Below are 19,544 nucleotides of genomic sequence, written 5' to 3'. Positions count from 1 at the left end.
AGAATTTCCTTTTACACGTTGACCAAACTCCGAGATAGGTCATGCTATAACCACCTCCAACTCCTTCTTACACTACTGTTGTTTTGTCAAGCTAATTATCTGAATTTTTCACCACAGCTTTTGACTTGTAGCTGCATGATACTGTAGCTACTCTGCTAGTTGTATATAAACTAGCTAAATAAAAGCATAAAGATATATTCAACCAAGCCTGCAATAAGTGAAATGGAATACATGATTACGTTAAAAAGTGATGACAGTCATGTTACAGTTGCTGATTAAAATAAAAATAATTCTGCAACACAGAAGCAGACTGAAGAATTTAGTGTAAGAATAACAAAATAGGCACAAGTTCGGTGTTGACCAGGAAACCTGTGATTTTGTTTACTTTGGCGTACTTCATGAAGACTATAATTTATATAAACTACTGTGGGAAAGGGCACATCTCAACTCTATGACCTAATGTTTAGTGCTTATCTGGGAACAAAAAGTAAGTGCAATTCCAAATTGTTTGTCTGGGACTCTCTCTTCCATGGCAATCGCTGCAACCACAGATCATACTATTAAGGGTGGGCTCCACTGTCACTTAAAACAGAATATTTTAAAAGAAAATAGTAGATGTACTGGTTTGGGCTGGGATAGAGTTAAATTTCTTCATAGTAGCTAGTATGGGGCTAGTTTTGGATTTGTACTGGAAACAGTGTTGATAACACAGGGATGTTTTAGTTGCTGCTCAGCAGTGCTTACACAGAGCCAAGGCCTTTTCTGCTCCTCACAGCACCCCACCAGCGAGTAGGCTGGGGAAACACAAGAAGATGGGAGAGGACACAGCTGGAACAGCTGACCCCAGCTGACCAAAGGGATATTGCATACCGTATAATGTCATGATAAGCAATAAAAATAGGTGGTGGTTGGCAAGGGATCCCCACTCAGAGACTGGTTGGACATCAACCAGTTGGTGATGAGTAACTGTTTTGATTTGCACCAAAACAATTTCTTTCTTTGGTTTTATTTTTGTCTCTGTTATTTTTTATTCTTTCCTTATTAAGTATTGTTATTTATTCTTATGATTTGTTCTTATTAAAACTGTCTTTATCTCAACCCATGAGCTTTCTCACCTTTACCCTTCCAATTCTTTCCCCCATCCCACCAGGGGAAAATGAGGGAGCAGCTGTGTGGTGTTTAGTTGCTGGCTGGGGTTAAACCACAACTTTGAAAATTTATGAAACTTTTTTTCATTTCTATTTTAGATTTAACAGTCCTGAGTTGAACTTAAACGTTGCCTTAGTCATTAAGCCCCTCTTCCAGATTTAGCTGTACAACTGCAGAGGAAAAGAACAGATATAAGATGGGACTTAAGGAGTAAAATGTAAGGGGATGCCAGAGACTGCAATAGAGATGGAGAAACTGGAGTAAGAACCAGAGTAGACGCTTGAGTTATATAAAAACAATTTTCTTATAGATACAGGGTTACTCTGGATGTTAGGTGTAACATGGTGTGCCATTTTTTAATCTGTAAATTTACATTATAGAACTTAAATGAGTTTCTTAGATATAAAGAAATCTCTGAGAGATTTCATTTGCCAAATTCCAATGCAGATGAGGATTAATGTTTGTACAATAGCCCACCACAAAATATTGCTGTTGGTTTCTTCACTTGTCTTCCGAAATCTTTCTTCACGCTCCTGAAGAAAAAAGGAAAAACATCATTACCTTTTGGCATCTGCATGTTTCATGCTGCTATCTGGGTAACTGGACAGGCATCCCTGTTTAAAACAGTTTTAAAATGTTGATCAAAAATGACAGTTTGTTCTTATCCATAAGGTCTAAATCTTTACAAATCAAAACTGAGAAGCAGACACACTGTATCCTGAAGTAGAAAGGCAAACAGAGCTTTCCCTTGTTCATAAAATACATATTGTGCTAAATATGTCCCATGAGTGCAGGCTTAAGCCTTTTCAGGTTTACAGTCACTTTCGTATTGTAGTCAAAAATGCTTTTGCAGCCAAATGTCTTTTTTTAGGTAACTAGTTGATAGATTTCAAACAGAGTCTGACTACGTACATACAGAAAAGTGAAGACAATGGGTGTACATTTGTTTGAAGGAAGACTTTGTTTCTGACTGCATGGAGATATTTAAATACACACTCAGTCATTTCCTTACCCACTCCAATAAAGTTTATGCACACAGACCAGCATAGAAACAACAGCTGGCAACGTAACAGGCCACAGTACTTGACACCTGCCCAGCTGCTGTTACTAACTGACCAAGAAAACTGTATTTGGGAATTTCTGCTTTAAAATAACACCTGCTGCTATAAGCATGAGTTCACAGAGATTAATTACTTTTTATGTTACAGCTTAAAAATAGTTTGCAAGGTAATGTAGGCTATGTTGGTTAAATACCAGCAGATTTTTATGAGTTAGTTAAAAATAACACTGCAATTAAATAATAAACCTCATAGTACTTTATAAATCAATAAGCATATGGCACAATATTTTAATCATTTCCATTAGGGAACATACATACTCTTTCATAGTTTTGTTCTTTGGATATGTGATGAATTTGCTCAATTAGATGTTCTAGTCTAAAGTTAACTTCATTCACTTGGTCTTTGGCTTGAACAACAGATTCATCCAAAAAATGTTCTCCAACTCTAATGTCCAAATGGATACGCTGTGAACAGAAAAGATATTCTCATTACTGTGTCTTTGTGTTTTCAAAAGTCTTTAGAAAAAAGAAACAATGGGTAATTTCCCTTTAAACTCATTACAGGAAAATAGTTCTACTTGTTTATAGAAATCCTTCCTGAAATTAGAATCAGGTGGGATATTTAAAGTGTTTCTTAATTTTATTTTAAAATTAATTATACAAATTTAAAATCTTCACTGCTGTTAGGGCATTATATTATGCGAGTATTGATTCAACCACCATTCAAATGTTTTCTGTTCTTTGTCTAAACTAGTTAAAAAAGTGAGCATCATTAGGACAGGTCATTGTGTTTCACATTCCATCCTAATATTGCAGAAATTACATTCTTCAAAACTACTGCAGTAAGCTTTTTATAGATGCACTTCTAGGTTTCCTGCACTAATACGAATAGAAGACTGAAAGGAGACCAGCTGAATCATTGTTTGCAGTTTATGGTAGATATTAAAGCAGAACCGTCCATAAGGTATCTTTTTTCTTTCTCTACATATGGTTTATCTGGTATGAAATACCTCCCAATATCTTTTAAGTTTTTATCGGATCTATAACAGAAATGCCCCAAACCCGTCAAGCAATAGACCCATAGAAATAAAAGAGAAGAATGCAGTTTGCAATGTTATGCAACTTATTTTGGCATGAATGAAAAATTTAACTGAAATTAATAGGAAAAAATTCTCCTAAAAGCCAATTTGTACCTAAGAGAAAATAAAAAAGTTTTATCCAGACAGATAAGAAGAACACCTATTCTTTCAGGTCTCCTGGAGTTAGCTAACTGAACATCCAATAATCAATCTCACAAGGTTATGGTAGTCTTTGCCCATTAATTTATTAAACTTCAGTTTGAAGGAGCTCAGATAACCACCTCTGCACCTGCATCTTACAGAAGAGCACTTAAGAATTTCACTTAGTAAAGACTGTTTTTTTTTCCTTTTATGATCTTTATTCCTGCAGATATAATTATAAAGAGTAATATTCTTTTTTTTACCTCTAAGTTCTCAAGCTAAACAAACCGCTCTACTTAATATTTGTGCTATTACTGTTCTTCTTCCCTGCACCTGTTTATTTCTTTTAAACAGGGTGAACAGAACTGTACATGGTCAATGCATTGTGTAAAATTACAGTAATACATCTCCATCCATACTGGATAAAAATCTTCTGGTGTATCCTCAGAATCACATTCATGGTGTGTAGTTAACTCTGACCAACCAATGCTTTATCCTCCTTACCCTCTCTAGTTAAGCCCTGTATTTTTGTTTAATTATTATTACAATCTAAGTGCTTTTGCAATGTCTATGATTAAATTTCCACCTATTTCTGTAAATGAGTCCATAAGAACATTTACTTATTTCAGTGTAACCGCTTCAGCACTGTTCACTCTTGTCAGTTCTCATCTACATGTGCCCAAAGCGTACAGCGAGGATGAAATTTGGCCTACCTCACTTAACACATCTATGAGATATCTGTATCTAGCTGATTATCTAACGCTTTTGCAGTCAACTGGAAAGAAAAAGCACCTCTAGAGAGCAATTCTTCTCACCTATTCAACTGTCTTTTGAGAACAGGCATACAGATAAAATTTTCAAAATAGTGTTTATGAAATTGTTTGCCGAAATAGATTAGAGCCATGATATCACTTCTGATGGCTTCTTTTTTGCAAAATCAGCTTTAAGACTAACTTTGTCTTAACCAATTCTTAATTTTAATATCTTTTTAAGATTAAAATTTTGAAATTTTTTTTAGGAATTCAATCTAAGCTAGTGAAGACACGGAATATCTTTATGACAAGTGTTTGTGTTAGTCGATCTCAAGTAGCTATCTTTTTGAACCAAACAGTTGTTCTTATTCATTGGAATCTTTCACATTAAATATCAGAAAAGTCTTTTTATCTCTTCATCCTCATAATTGTAGGTTTATCTTCTTTAATGACTGGGAAATACTGAATTATCTGCTAGAAGTTAGACCTAGTTTGCAGACTCTGCAGTCTGTGTACAATTGCGAGCATTACAACAAAGAATATTTAAGAAATACACCTACCAGTTTGCTTCCTGCAAATGCCACAAATCTTGTGGAGTTAGACTGTAAACAGATAATATGCTCCCCAGATATATAGGATGTAAAAGAAAATGTTCCTTGTGGCCCATACAGTTTTGACAATAGTACCTGCATAAACAGTCAATAAAAAAAAACCCACAGTATTTCAAATTAGATGTAAAAAGTAACCAATTAACCTCCTGAAATCATTAAATTTATCTGAATTTCAGAATAGATTTAGAGAAAAATAAACACTTTAGCCCAAAGTGAACATTTAAATGCTATTGATTTCAGTAATGTACAAAAGCCAATGCTTTTAAAGCATTTAAAGTTTGAAAAACTAAGCCCTTGTCTAGGCGCAGAAATAAATTGTCCATTGCTCAAAAAGCTCAGGACCTCATGGCAACCAGGCAGTTGCTATGCATGACGGCTACATGCAGGCTCATGGTAATCTTGACTTCTGCAATTTACTTTATCATCAGCCTTCCTTTCTGCTGCTCAAGTACATTCTGTGCTATTTTACTTCCTTAGTGATTTTTGTTATAAATCTAACCTATTTTCTCAGTTGTCACAATTCTTAGTGAGACAGTTTCCCAAGTTTGTTAGTAATGCGAAAACTGTCCACACAAATGATTATCAAACATTGTCATTTCTGTTTTCTTTGACAGCAGTCACAAGGGGCTTAAAGCTTTCAGCACCAAAATACTGAATTAGCTGGTAGACCCCCCCAAAAGTGTCTATATTTTTTAGATAGTGCTGCCTTCCAGTGCCAAAAGTCAACTCAAATCCTACAGAATGATTCATAAAGCAGATTTACCTCAGTAGAAGGAGTTGTGACAGTCACAAACATTCCCAAACCAGGAGCCGATTCAAGAAATTCTTGTTTATGTATATCCCAACGCTGTACTTTGTAATTCCCTGAATAAAAACATAGATAAAAATCTGTTAAATAAAACATAGCTTAATATTAAACATCTTCATTGCTTTTTCAGCAAAAACATAAAGATAAATGTGATAAATGATTAACAATAAAACAATATATGTATTTCATGTGCTTATGATTAAAATTGCTCAGGGGGCACTTTATAACAGTGTAAAATGCAATAAATTTTTACTACAATAGAAAATGTTCTAGAAAACTACAAAAATGGTTGATTAGCAAGCAATACTTTCTGATTGCTCTTAATGCTCTTGCAAGATTAGCATATACAAGGCATGCTGAGACCTCCAAAAGCCTAAGTGTGCTGTATCCAAATTACATTTTTAGGATTGTCTTTCATACTGATCGCATTATTTATAGAAAAGAAGACTATATATTATTTTTCACTGTCCCCTTTCAGTTTTACATTTACAGTCCTGTAGATGAATTTAATGTGCTTGTGACATCCCAGGTGGAATGGAACTTCAGTACATCTTGAATTGCTTCTTTTCAGACCAGCATTTATCAAAAAAGTTACCCTCCCTTTCATATGGGGAAAATCATGTTACAGAAATTCTAGTATGAATGAGTAAATCAGTCAGAATGAAGAGCAGACATGGAAACAGCAATTCCATTGCTGCAGAACTAGAAGACAGTCATTTTCTTCGTCTAGTTAGTTAAGCACTCTGGAAATCTGCATTTCTTTGTGTGATGGATACATACAAGGTGTGAGGATGTTATGATTAGCTCCTGTTGCAAGGAGTTATTTTCAGTGTGCTCTCTTTCTTATCACCATGGTTTTACCATCTTTATCAATCACAGATTTTCCTGTTACATTACCAGCTATCTTTATTATTGCGTAGGTTAGATCATCGTATAGCAATGGTAAGTACTTACCAATTACCAACGTGTCACTGGGAACGTCTTCAATTATACATTTTTCTTCTCTTTCTCCACTGTGAAAATACAAAGCAAGTGAAAGAGAAATCCAAAAGTTAATAAGAAATCCTATTAATTGTCTTTTCATGTTTTTTGTGTATCCCAGTTGTACTGCTTTTGAAGACAACTATTTACAAATGTATGTGTAGTCTTGTGGTTGTTCCTCATTTGCTGCTTATCGGTGTATTTTTGAGGGAGAAAAAAAACCTGTGAGAAAAAGCAGCTGGTGGTTACACATTTAAAAATAGCTACAGTATGTTCCACAGCATGAGATAACATGAAAAAGATAGCTTGTAAAATCTTTCTTATTTCCCAACATCTAGAGTGAAATTTTATTTTATACCCATAGAGGAACAGGATACTGGAAAGGACCTCTCAGGTACTTGAGATCAGTTCCCTAGATTACTGTAACCAACCACATTGACTATCTCTTTCCATAAACCACTCAATTTTCAACTTACATGACCTTGTTAACTTATATTTCACATTTATTCTGGGTGATTCTTCCAGAGCTTCATTTCTGTTTTATTAAGAAATCTTGTAATTTCCAACCTAAATCATTGGACACACATATATACCAGTACAAAACCCATAGGGACTACATAGAAGGGCTGAAATAAGTGTGCAGAAGTAAAAATAATTTTAACAATAAAAGTCACTGCAACACTAAAGAATATGATACAGCAGGGAAAAAATAACAGTTTCTGAATAAGATTTTTTTACATAAGAATGTCTTTCTCTTAGATACTGCCTAATAATTTCTCTGAAGAAAGTTATAGTGTAAATTAAATAACAATAGAAGTTTCTATTTTTATCTTTTGTACTAACACAGACTGAGCAATCTATATGCCTGGTGATGAACTCAGTTACCAATCAAGTGTTTCTTGTCCTATAAACTGAGATCATTGTGTCTGAAAGGTTGGCTTGACGTATGATGATATGTGGTCATTTTCCAGCAGGGAAGACCCACCTATGGGATCATTTCCAGTAGGGAGGAACCACCTTTGATCTCATTTTCACCTTCAGAAGTTCACTGCACTTCTGCTGTAAGACTCCGTAGTTTGATCACTGACTCTCTCCAACCCTGCCATGTTCCTCAGCAGCACCTGGCATTTGCAGATGAAATTATTCAGTCATGTTCTTGAATGTGTCTTTGATGAACCTCTTAGTTCACTTCAGAGTTCTGTCATCTTGACTTCAGGATATGGGATATAAGCTACCTCTACTGCACCCACACATGCCATATAGGTGGTATGCAGTGCTGTAGACAGAGAAACCTCCATCTCTGTGCTGGAATTTTACCAGCATTATTTTACTTGAAAAGGTGGTAGTTGAATTTTATTTTATGTTTTGTTTTTGCATAGCTATCAAATTCTCAGCTGCATAAGTTGCATGCTCAACACTTTGTGCACTGAAGGATCATGACTAACCCTTGTTCCTTAGTGTTCATCACCACCTCTGAATTCTTGCAGTTTCCTCATAGAATGTCCCATTTGTATTTGCTGTTATTTGGTGACACCTGTCTATTGGTAAATAAAACCATGCTGGTCTTCCTATCCATTTCTTAGCAGCCCTTCTGAGAACCTGATTTGGCAAGAGATGCATTCTGCTAGCACTGGTAGCTTTAAAATTAGCTCCATCATGACACAAGAACGTATATTTTCCTAGTATCAGGGAAGAACATGGACAGCAACTTATCCTCAATATCTGTAACCTAAATAGCTAACATTTCAGGATGTTAACTCTTACTGGATTATTTCACATCTGCTGGTTTATTGCCCTTCGCTGCACCTGCTATCTATAAAGTTGCCTCAATAAAAAATGTCTTTGTCTAACACTCACACAGGTTCACAGCCATCATAAGTTCAGTCCATTCCTCAGCAGGAGGTACCTTCATAGAAGTTCTAGCATAAGTGTTAGACCACCTCCAGCAAAATACCACATCTCTATACTGATAAGAGATTGTCAAAGATAAGGAGCCTTGGTTCCTTAAACATTACTTCTTTTTCTTTGACTCCATATGGTTAAGGATACAAGGATGCCTCTCATGGCAATCATTAGAAGTCTCAAAGGTGATATTAGGACTCCATTAGCACTTTAGCGTTTATAAAAATAATTTTAGATTATACAGAATCTCATCACATAATTGGACTCTTACCGCTCCACCACAGGGAGATCTTGACTGACATGCAGCTGCATAAATTCGTGCCATACTACACCTGCAAGAAATATAGGTTTGTCTGCAGATTGTGAGCTACCTAAGCAATCATCCTTTTGGCTTTTCATTATCCTCCACTCTATCCTTCACTCTGCCCAGACTAGTTGGGACAGACACATTACTTCTGTACTTTTGGCTAGCAAATGCTAATATAGCAGGGCTGCTGGACTTCAAACAAACAAAAATAAGTTAGCCTTCACATGATCAGGTTGTCATGCAGTATAATGAGAGCTTTTTTGTCCAAGGCATTCACAGTACCTGTAGATTACCATGGATACAACTTCTGCTTACTACATCCCATTATCTCCATGGAAGTGTTTGAGCAACCTGGTCTAGTGGGAGGCGTCCCAGCCCATGGCAGTTGGGTTGGAACTGGTTGGTCTTTAAGGTCCCTTCCAACTCAAACTGTTCTATGATTCTATGAAACAGGATTCAGCTGACTTCAGAACTGATGTATTAACTGTTGGATTTATTTTCTGAGCACCTTAAATATTGTCATGGAATAGTCTGAGTTACTTTATGATATTGGATCATCCATGACAGGTCAGATATTCCTAAGGTACTTCAATTACCTCGGACTGGGAATATAATGAAATGGACTTTTTTGCCTTCAGTACCATCAAGTACTCCCAGATCTTTTGCTTGCAATTCACAAATGTCCTGATGGGGACAGTGCTCATTCAGTGATCAGAAAAGCTGGCATATGCTTTCCCTCCCATTCTACAAGTTAGGCACACATTAGTTTCCATGACCACGCTTAACTTACACAGTGTAGCTAGGATATTAGAGCTATTTTTCAACAAATCCAAGGCTGTCCTTCCCCAAAATTATCTTTAACAGCAGACCCTGTGCCATTTTGACAATTGCCTGTAACACTGCATAGCAGGCTTGGTGGACAAGATTTGGTCAGAGTTGGCCCACTTATACAGAACACTTATATAGTATAGGGTTGGCCATCTGATACAGCTTCTCCTCAGTTATGGGAACTTAGCAAAATGGAATAGGGCCTCAAACTGCAGTTAGTAAGTTTGTTTGACACACACACTGGGCACCCATTCCAGTCATTTTGGAGTATTTGGTAGAACAAAATGTTTTCTCTCCTGTAGTCCACCTAAGGCTCACACTTATGCTATGGCACCAGGGAGAGCTTTTCAGTTCAGTTCAGTTCAGTTCAATTCAATTCAATTTGTAGATCTTGACTTATCTACGAAAGTAAACTGTTTTTTTCCTAATCATTAACCACCAAGGTGCTGTACTGGATATCTGCAGAGAAGCCACAGCCCACAGAAAGGCATGAATATATACACAGCTTCAGCTGGCGTTCCTACCTACTAGGAGGTAATAGGAAAAGCTTTCATGCGTTCACAGCTAACTGTCCCTAAATTCTTTAAGGTATTGGACAAGTTTTACTCAGTAATGAGGTGCCCTGTTCCACTACAGGAGTTGAATTTGGTGTTCATGGTTTTTGTAGCACCACAGTTGAAGTCTATGGTGACTTTTTTTTACTCCTCCACTTATCTTTATCTGTGTCTTCCATTCTGCAGCAATATCTCCCAAGGCATCAAAGCTGATTCTTCCTAAAAAACACTCTTGCAAAAAAAAAAATTCTTTACAAATTCATTTCAAGTTTCCTCCCAAAGTGCTGGCTGAGATCAGTTTAACCCAGAAATTAATTTACCTACTTCCTTTCTGAAATCTCATGTATTTAGGACCACAGCATCTTGGCTGCCAGCCATCTATAGCACTAAATGTAAGGGAAAAGGATGGAAGAGCTTCTCTGTGTTTCTTTGCTGTCTCAAAATTTTTAAGACAAATCCAAGACTGTGCTTAAAATAAAAGCTACAAAAGCCTAGCCATAGCCACACAGGGATCATGTACCTCACTAGTCAGTTTAATAAAGTTATGTTATGAGAATTGTGCTCCATCATTAGAGCTCCTCACTAGAGCTCACCTTCCCCTCTCATCCCTTCTCCTTCAGTGTCCTTTGGGAAACTTTTGTCTTCAGGAGTTTGACTAAACACTGGGACTGCTCCACTACCAAATCATATCTTGTACTGAAATCCTATGTTTGGCTCATGCATATAATTACAGATGCAGATACTCTTCTACTGGATCTAACCCTTTAGTTGTCCTGGACATGTGAAGAAGCAAAAGTCCAGTGTTTAAAGAACTTCCAGGAAGGTTCCTTCAGGAATACCTTGTGGTTTGTGTGTTTGTTTTCCTTAAGTTATAGTTCTGACTTGCATCTGATTTCTGCCCAAGACCTTTATTCAGTTTAGTCTATAACCAGTTGTTCAATCAATTTGAAATTAGTTTCTGTCCTCAGAGTATATTTAAATATATACATCAATATATATTTAGTTTTCTAAGATGGTGATAACTGTGTAGCTATATAGTAAATAAGTTTAACACAGAAGAAAACATAGAATGAGTAAAAATTAATATAAAAAGAATGAAAACAATTGAAAAGACAAATTAACTGAACAAAAAGTATGAAAATGATAGTGTAATAACACTATTTCCATTAGAGAATGGAAACAGGGGAAACTGAAAAATAAAATGGTATAGTAAAAAGAGTAAGTGAAACAATATTGGAAAACAAGCAACAGTGGGAATATGGAGATGCAAGATGTAGAAATTACTTAGCTCTAACAACTGTGTGTTTATCAGCATTTGCAGGACCAGCTTAGTCTAGCCTGATAATGGTTCAAATTTCTTTGGGTTTTTTCAAGATTTATCTCCTGGAAAAAGATGTAGAGTACATCTTTAGTGTTTCAACCCTACGGAGAATACAATGTGCTTCTTTGAGTACATCATAAATTTTCTGATATTTGGCATGCTCCAGAAAGAACCTACTCAAATCAACACCTCCCATCCAGTATCTGTGCTGTATATTTGTAAAATTGCAGTGTGCTGTAAAAGTTTTGTGGGCTGGTTGTAAACATATTCTATGAACAGTGTTATTCCAAAAATCCTTTTCCTGCTAGGTAGCCACAAGTCTTTATGAGCCATATGTTACATTCATTTTATAATAGTTATTTGAGCACTGAAAGTTGTAATCAGAAACAATTTCGGACATATTGTGTCGTGTTACATCTGTGTATACCTCAATTTTAGATAATATTAGAACAGTGGTATGTTTTTCTCTGTAGAAAGGTTGCAAATGACATAAATAGCGACAAACACATTTAAAGAAACATGGACACATTTACTGCATATATCAAGACAAAGATATAATTTATGTTACAGTCTACAGTGTTAACTTTGAGAAAGTTGTCTCATGAGGGACACACACCAACAATAAGTTAGTTTTTAAATCTCAGCTAACACTTCTAATTAAGTTCAGAGGTTTTCTACTAGTATCCACACTTCCGATTTTTTCCTAGTAATTTTGTTGGCTGAGTGTCCTCATGACAGATATTCTTCGCACTTTTGAGAAAAAAAAAAAAAAGAAAAGGACATTTTCATATATTAAGAAGTCTCAGGACAAGTTTACTCAGTTACATTATTGTCTTAACCACACTGCAAACATCTGGTCACTCTGATTTATCTAAGTAGTTTCTGAAGAAATGCATGTTAAACAAGTTTAGAAAGACAACAAAAATGCCAATAAATTATAAAAAAACATAATTTAGAGAAAAAAATCATTTCTCGGTATAAATAGCTGTAGATCAACAAGTTACAGTAATGAAGAAGGTTATTAGTTTATGTTTTGTGATAGATTTTCTACATGTGTGAAGTATAATCTTTTCAAATGTCTTCTTTTCTACCACTAGAGGGTACTCCAAGAACTTACAGTATATTTCTAGCAAGGATTTATTTGGGGTTTTCTGGTCTGTAAATGATCAAGTACTGTTGTGAGACTAAACCTTAGGAATGTAACTCCCAAAAATCTTGATAATAAACACCAACTTTCAAAACCAGTCTAACAGACCTTTTCAGCAAAATAGTGCAGCATACCCAAATTACAAGGAACATTGACTGACATGTAGTTTAGCTTTAGTTAAACTTATCTTACTTTTAAATTATCTAAATCATTATCTTTTCCTTATTTCAGACACAATTCTCTGGTTCACATGCTGTTTCTTCATCCAGATTTGGACAAGGTATCCCATTATTGGCAGGCTGAAGAAGTACAAAACGAGTTCTGATCTTGGTCCCTGTTTTTCTGCAGGGACCTCTACAAAGACCCCAGGAAGACCATTGTGAAACCTCACAGTCCAGTGGTGTTTCTGCAATATACACCAAAAAAAAGGTAACTTTACATAAATTCTCTCTTAAGGCAAATGCATAGTTGGCAAGCCATTAAGGAATGATGATCAAATAATGTCCTTTCTTATACAAAATACATGTGATAGTAATAAAATCCATATTTTGTCTCATAAACAAAAACATCTGTTTTCAGCTCCTAAACTCATCCACTCCGGTATTATCATTATTATTATCACCATCATTATCTTCATTATTATTATTATTGCAGCCTAGAGACTAAGTTACTACATTAGTAGTGCAGAATATAATTTATTGAATTGAAAACATAGGACTCCTATCAAAGAAAACTATGCTTAACATAATTGTGTTCCACAGACTGCATTAAAAATATTTACCATCAATTTTATAACTTACTTGTCTTTGCATGTCTCACTATAAACACTAGGTTTAAAGCTTTTCTCTGGTTTATTTAGGTACACTTATATCTATTTGCAGATACATATTGTTCCTACAGATATTCATGCTAAATTTCATTTAAAGATTTTTTCAATTGAATTATAGCAGTTCTTATTGCACATAACTATCAAGCACTCTGACCCAGAAAGAGACAACAATAATAGTTCTTTTGCTCTGTTTTGTCATGTGAAAACTTAAGGATAAGTCTTTACTTCAAAGTTGCAAAGAATTCGGGAACTCTGATTCTGGTCAAGTGTGGTGTATTTGTCACAAAATTCACTGAACTATTCTGATGCTAAGGCTTGAGTAATCCTCAGTGTGGACATAACCCAAACCTTTGAACCATAGCTCAGGTATGAAATCCCTTCCTCACTCCTTCAGGCATTCTCTTTTATGTCAACTGCCTTGTTTTATTTCCCATGTGTGAGTCTGGAAACTATTCCTATGCAGATAGGAGAATATTCTGCCTAATTACCTATTTCATCCACATCACCTGCCAGATTTCCACATGTTTTCTGAATAAATCTAAATTTAACATACCAAAGTACTAATCACTTACCTGACACAGAGTCTATTATTTCGTTGCTTTTATCTGGAAGATTAAGATTAAATGCAGGAAGACCCAGCTGGTTTTTCTTTAATTTCACCATTGTTACTTGAGCAATAGGTGGCAAAATTTTGAGTTTGGGATAATAAAATGAGTTTGCCGGGTGACTTGGAGAGGAACAAGTGATCTGTGAAATAAAAAGAGGAACCTTAAAGAAGCTACATCATATTAATAAGTAGATAGCTGTAAAATCATGTTTATACATCACGTTAATACTTATTGGCGAGTAAAATGCAAATAACCGGTTTCTATGAAGGTCAGTTCACACAACCACTGCTGATAACCCCAGAATTTTTATGCATACTGCTTTGAGACTGGGCACAATGAATTGTGCCAACCTTTGAATAGAGGACTGTAGTGGGAGGCACAGAAAACAGAGAAATGTATGGAATAGTTTAATGGGAAGAAGTGGATGTTACTACAAGGGAGAATGCAACAGTATTAAATAATAATATTACATATGCTATAGCAGCTGTCATACAGATACATGAAGCCAAATGCCTTTTTTTTCCAGCTTCTCTGTTCCTTTTCTCATTACTCATTAGCACAGCATTTGGCTCTAGAAAAACTGACCTTAAAGAAAAGACTGAATGCTTATAGTATTCAAAACATTTGAATCAAAATGCTCTGTTCCCCACCACCCTTAATTGACACAAGCAAAATATGAGGCATGTAGAGTATCGAGGGAACAAGAGATTGAATGTGGGGTCACTGCAAAAAACACCTCCTCCCCACATCATTTTCACTACTAAGAATTTTCCTGTTTAGATACGTATTTAGTCATGCCAGAAGTTGAAAAAAAAATATTTTTCTTTTCCTGGTGTTTTAATGAGTGTTAAAAATAATCTAAAAGCAGTTGACTTTTACAGAAAATACTTTAAATGTATGTACACCTACCTCTGTAACTGTGTCCTGTGGAATAGTGGCAAAGTTTGGGGAGGAAAATGTGAAACCACTGTCAGTTCCAGCATCATATGGATATAGATCTACTGATACTTCTTCCACCCAGTGGTCTCCTTCACAGAGATTTAGGCTGTCAATACCCACAAACCAGTCGGGGCTTGGAACAATTCGTACAACAAATGAAACCTAATGGAACAAAATGATCCATGACGATTGCATCACTTATTTTTAAATGCTCCAGTCCTGCTCATAGTAATTTTAACTTGAAATTTTTGAAAGAAATGTCATTATGCTTTTCTACATTGTAGAACCTGTACAGTTCTCCCTGCAATATGACATGCTTTTTAGTAATTCTTTGCATTATATTGTTCCTACAAGTGAGAACTCAAATATTTAATTTTGTGTGCTAGTGACATAAAACAAACTTTTATAATTAATATGTACATTTACTTACTAAAGGATGTCTTGAGTGTGCTTCTAATTCAGTGAAGGTTTGTCCTGTACCACTGGAAATGGCAGGAGCAGAGAAGATTCCATGTACGCTCTGAATTTTCTCTCCAGCTTCTTCTATTTCTTTCATTAATACCCATGCTTCACCCTTTTCAGCAAAATCACGTACACCATTGCTGGCATACTCATTTTTCTTCCACATGCTGTAGTCAGAACTATGAGTAACACCTATTAGAGTGAACACATGGCATGACATGACAGTCTGGTTTAGATTGTCCCTGTTTCGTCAATTTCTCTGTTTTATTTCTGAGGTTAAAAAAATTGTCTATAAGAATGAGTGAACAGTAAAACATTTGGCTTATCACTGTTTATGTCAGCTGCAGCCAGTTGAAAACAGAAGTCAATTAAAACCAGTTGTAGATTTTTGGAAGCAGTGTGGATACTTCAGTTCTGCATTACATTCTTGATAGCTTTGGTTATTTTTTTCCTTTTTTCATTAGTTATGTTAATTATTACCATTAAGAGGAAGAAAGATCACAGTGATCAAGAGATTTCTCTGTTCTGGATACTATACATATTTCACTTACCTAGCATTGATGACCACTGTGCTGGGGGCCTATAAAGTGGATACTGCTTGGGGAAAGCAGTCTGACTCCATTTCCCTGTGAAGATGATGCTGTACTTAGCGAGTTCCTCTGCTGTGCAAATAGAGTCATCACCCACAGGCAAGCTGCTGGCAGAGCCCAGTACTGTTACAAGCAGTGTCCAGATAACTTTACAGGAGCAGCAGGCAAGCATCAGGTTTTCCATTCCCTTCCACAAAGAAAGAAAAAAAATATGTTAGCCATATTAGTCACTGTAAACTCAAAATTGAATAACAGTTACCTAATAAAGTGTAACGTACTGTAGGTTATAACCAACTAGAAAGCACACAGCTGAAACATTTTAAATTGTTATGCTTCTACAAACATTATTATAATGCTTTCAGATTCGATCGTACCATGCTATATACTACAGATCTGTAACTCTACCTGGGACAAGTGTTTCTAATAAAAATAAAAATATCTTAACCTTGTTCATAATACTACCTCTGAGAAAAATCTGTTTCTGATTTTCTTTTGAAATCTTATTAGAGTCACATCTTGAATTAATTAGAGTAGCAACTGTTTCTGTGGAAAACATTAGTGGTATATTTATTCTTCTAAAGATTAAATTGCAGGTTACTTTGCCAAAAGAAATTATTTATTTTAAATTTGTGTTCTACAGAGGCTGTTTTATAGCATAACATGTAAAGTCAAATACATTTCATATCTATATAAATTACTTTGCTGTCATAACTAGTGCATTAAAAAATACATTGTAATTGCTTCAGATTGTTTAAGTTACACAGTTGTTAAAACCCAGTATTTTTTAAAAGTTTCTGTCATAGGTTGTGCAAATTTTGTTGCTAAATTAATATGATAATTGCATCAGACTGTTGAGCCCCAGCAATTGTTTAAAATAACAGCCTTAAAAACTTATTTTTAAATGCTTTTATCCTTTGAGAATACTATACAAATATAACTAAAATGCTAATAATATATTAATTTGCAGAAAGAGCTGTGAATACTCACTAAATATTTCCTCTGGAGCACTGGTAGGGGGAGAGCACCTGCTTTTGCTGGCAGCTGAGTTGGTCTGCAAGAGAAGACAGTAGGAGTCTTGCTATTTATGCCTGAAGAGGGTCCCTTTGGTCCAACAATTATTGTAATCTTTAGACTTTCCAGGTTTGTGAAAAGCGTGCCATCTTCTTGTTTGCAATCTTTTTTGGATGGACTATCAGAGGTTTCCTGTCTGTCAACTGGTTCAAGTTCCTATCAGAAGACTGTGATGCCGAATAGACGAAATGCTTTAAAAAAATTACCTTGGATCCTTAGTAACAGTTCGAGTTTTCTGGTGCCTTTACAGTTCTCTGCTCTTATTAATGCCTCCAAGCTATACAAATGAACTGCTTCCAACACTGAAATAGTTCTAGTGAATAGGCTTTAAATGAGAAGCATGTTTTCTTGTAAGTTTTATTGTCTGACAGATGCTCCTTCCAAACATTTACAGAGAGCTTGCTCACTCTCACACACCATATGTATGTGTTCAAATAAAAGGGGTGAGGCAGCTAAAAAAGTCAAGAGGAAAAAAAGTTACATTTCATAATTGCACATACTCACACAGACTGCGTCTCCTGCAAATATGAATTAATTTAAAGTAGTACAGTGTGTATTTTTGTGTTCTACAGCACCGTATGCTGGATGATGAAAGGGCTCTGTAACATTGTGGTTTCTTTGGAAAGAGAGGTTTTGGGAAGCTCTGAGATTTTTCTTAGCTGTCTTCAGAGTAAAAACCCCAAATAAAAATCTCATTATTACACTTAAATCATACATCTTCTGTACAGTACATATATTTACATCAGTGAAATGATTTAAATTGTCTATGAAAAATAAGACAAAATACAGTGACCCAATTAATAAATAATGCTTAATATTTATTTTAATTTATAATCCCCACTACCTTTCAAATCAGGGAAAACAAGGGCTTTGTGCCATGCCTATAAGGTTAACAAATGCTGTTATGGCTGATCAGCAAAGGAAGTGAAGTTCAAAAGTTTACAGTGAACCACTCTTTCATAGAGTCCTCTTTTGAAATGGTGAGGAATGTTACTTAAGTACTTCCACAGATCTCTAATATGATGGTCCAGCATTTGGAAAGGAAAAAAACCAAACCAGTTATTTTTCAGATGAAACTCCCAGGCCATCATAGGTGTGGAGCTTAACTGACACGCTGCTGTCCACCAGGAGGGGGTTGCCAAACAGCCAGACTCAGCTTTGTGGCACTTCAGCTGGAAACTCATCCTTCCCTTCTGCACCCTACCCCATGGTAGATCGACAAGAAAAGCTGAGTGATGAATAAACAGGAATGTCTGAATGGAATTGCCATTGATTTTCCTCCTGGCAAAATGGCATCTATTGCAAATTTCAACATAGATGGATTCAGCACCCATAGCCACTGTTCCTGTGTATCTGGATAGACTGTGGGAATTCAGTACCAGCTTAAGCCATCTAGACATGGACATGCCCTTTATTTCCAAGTCCCACTCCTCCATCCTATGTTAATGCAATGTTTTCCATAATTTATTTCTGTTCCAGGAGCAAGACTCTACTAAGAAAAAGGGCAAAAAGACTTGTTGGATACTTTTATACCAGTTCCTTGAGTGTTGTTTGAGGGATGATTTTTGAATTACACCCAGCTCACTCCCTCCTATGCACAGAATTTCAGATCCACAGGTTCCTTAGGGATTTGAGTCTACTTACATGAGAAGTGGGTCATCTTTCCAGACCATGCAGCCCTCTAGAAGAACTATACAACTTTTAAAGTATATGGCTTAAAGCACTGTTAAAATTATTTAAGGCTTACTTATTTATTACTAAGTAACATTAAACTTGAGTAGGTTTTGTTGTTTATCATCACAGTTACTGAACCAGGTAACTTCACATACTGAAACTGTGACACTTCCAGGACAACGCTTGAAGTGAGAAGAAAGCAATTAGCTCTGGATCCAGCACAGAATTCTTTAATATATCAGACTAGACTTTTCCTTTCAAAGAAAAATTACTGCCAAAAAGCACATCACCAGACTAGATAATTCTGGTTCCATGACTACATGGTATGAATGTACTCAGGAACAGGACAATGCACGCAAGCTGCATAATTTGGCAGGGCTATTATAACAAAAAAAAACTTACTAAATGATAAAAGAAACTGAATCATTGGAAGTCATTAACTTGGGAAGGTTTTTCTAACTACAGTGGAGACAAAAAATAATAAAAGTGACAAAAATTATGTTTGATTCTCCCTTGCAATAGAGTGTGCTATGCTTTGTACTGAGCATCCAAGAAGCTTTCTATTTCTACAATTCTACATAATCAGTTTATTCTTCTTCTGAAACTCCACTGCTCCAATTTCTTCCGGTTATCATACTCTACAACACCAGCTACGCAGTTAATGGAATATAACTGAGTCTAGATCTTTCACTTTCCTACCCTGCCAGTGTGGGAATGAGAGTCTTTGAAGC

General features: G+C 35.8%; 2 protein-coding genes across 2 annotated transcripts; both read right to left on the bottom strand.

Moving 5' to 3' along the window:
* Positions 1-1,532: 1,532 nt before the first annotated feature.
* Positions 1,533-6,707, bottom strand: LOC104546360 (transmembrane emp24 domain-containing protein 11-like). Its single transcript, XM_010191734.1, has 5 exons — positions 6,555-6,707; positions 5,556-5,656; positions 4,742-4,867; positions 2,528-2,674; positions 1,533-1,682 (listed from the first exon to the last, which is right to left on the bottom strand). Exons 1-5 carry the CDS (start codon positions 6,682-6,684, stop codon positions 1,533-1,535), a joined length of 654 nt encoding a protein of 217 aa, XP_010190036.1. The 5' UTR covers positions 6,685-6,707.
* Positions 6,708-12,038: 5,331 nt separating this feature from the next.
* SPON2 (spondin 2, extracellular matrix protein) lies at positions 12,039-17,117 on the bottom strand. Its single transcript, XM_010191733.1, has 6 exons — positions 17,056-17,117; positions 16,030-16,255; positions 15,447-15,670; positions 14,987-15,178; positions 14,042-14,216; positions 12,039-13,046 (listed from the first exon to the last, which is right to left on the bottom strand). The coding sequence occupies exons 2-6, from the start codon at positions 16,250-16,252 to the stop codon at positions 12,868-12,870; spliced, it is 993 nt and encodes a 330-aa protein (XP_010190035.1). The 5' UTR covers positions 16,253-16,255; positions 17,056-17,117; the 3' UTR covers positions 12,039-12,867.
* Between the last annotated feature and the right edge of the window lie 2,427 nt (positions 17,118-19,544).

Source organism: Mesitornis unicolor, unplaced genomic scaffold (assembly GCF_000695765.1).
Source record: "Mesitornis unicolor isolate BGI_N332 unplaced genomic scaffold, ASM69576v1 scaffold1869, whole genome shotgun sequence".
Classification (NCBI taxonomy): Eukaryota; Metazoa; Chordata; class Aves; order Mesitornithiformes; family Mesitornithidae; genus Mesitornis; species Mesitornis unicolor.
The sequence above is the reverse complement of the archived record's forward strand: the minus strand, read 5'-3'. Positions and strand labels throughout refer to the sequence as shown.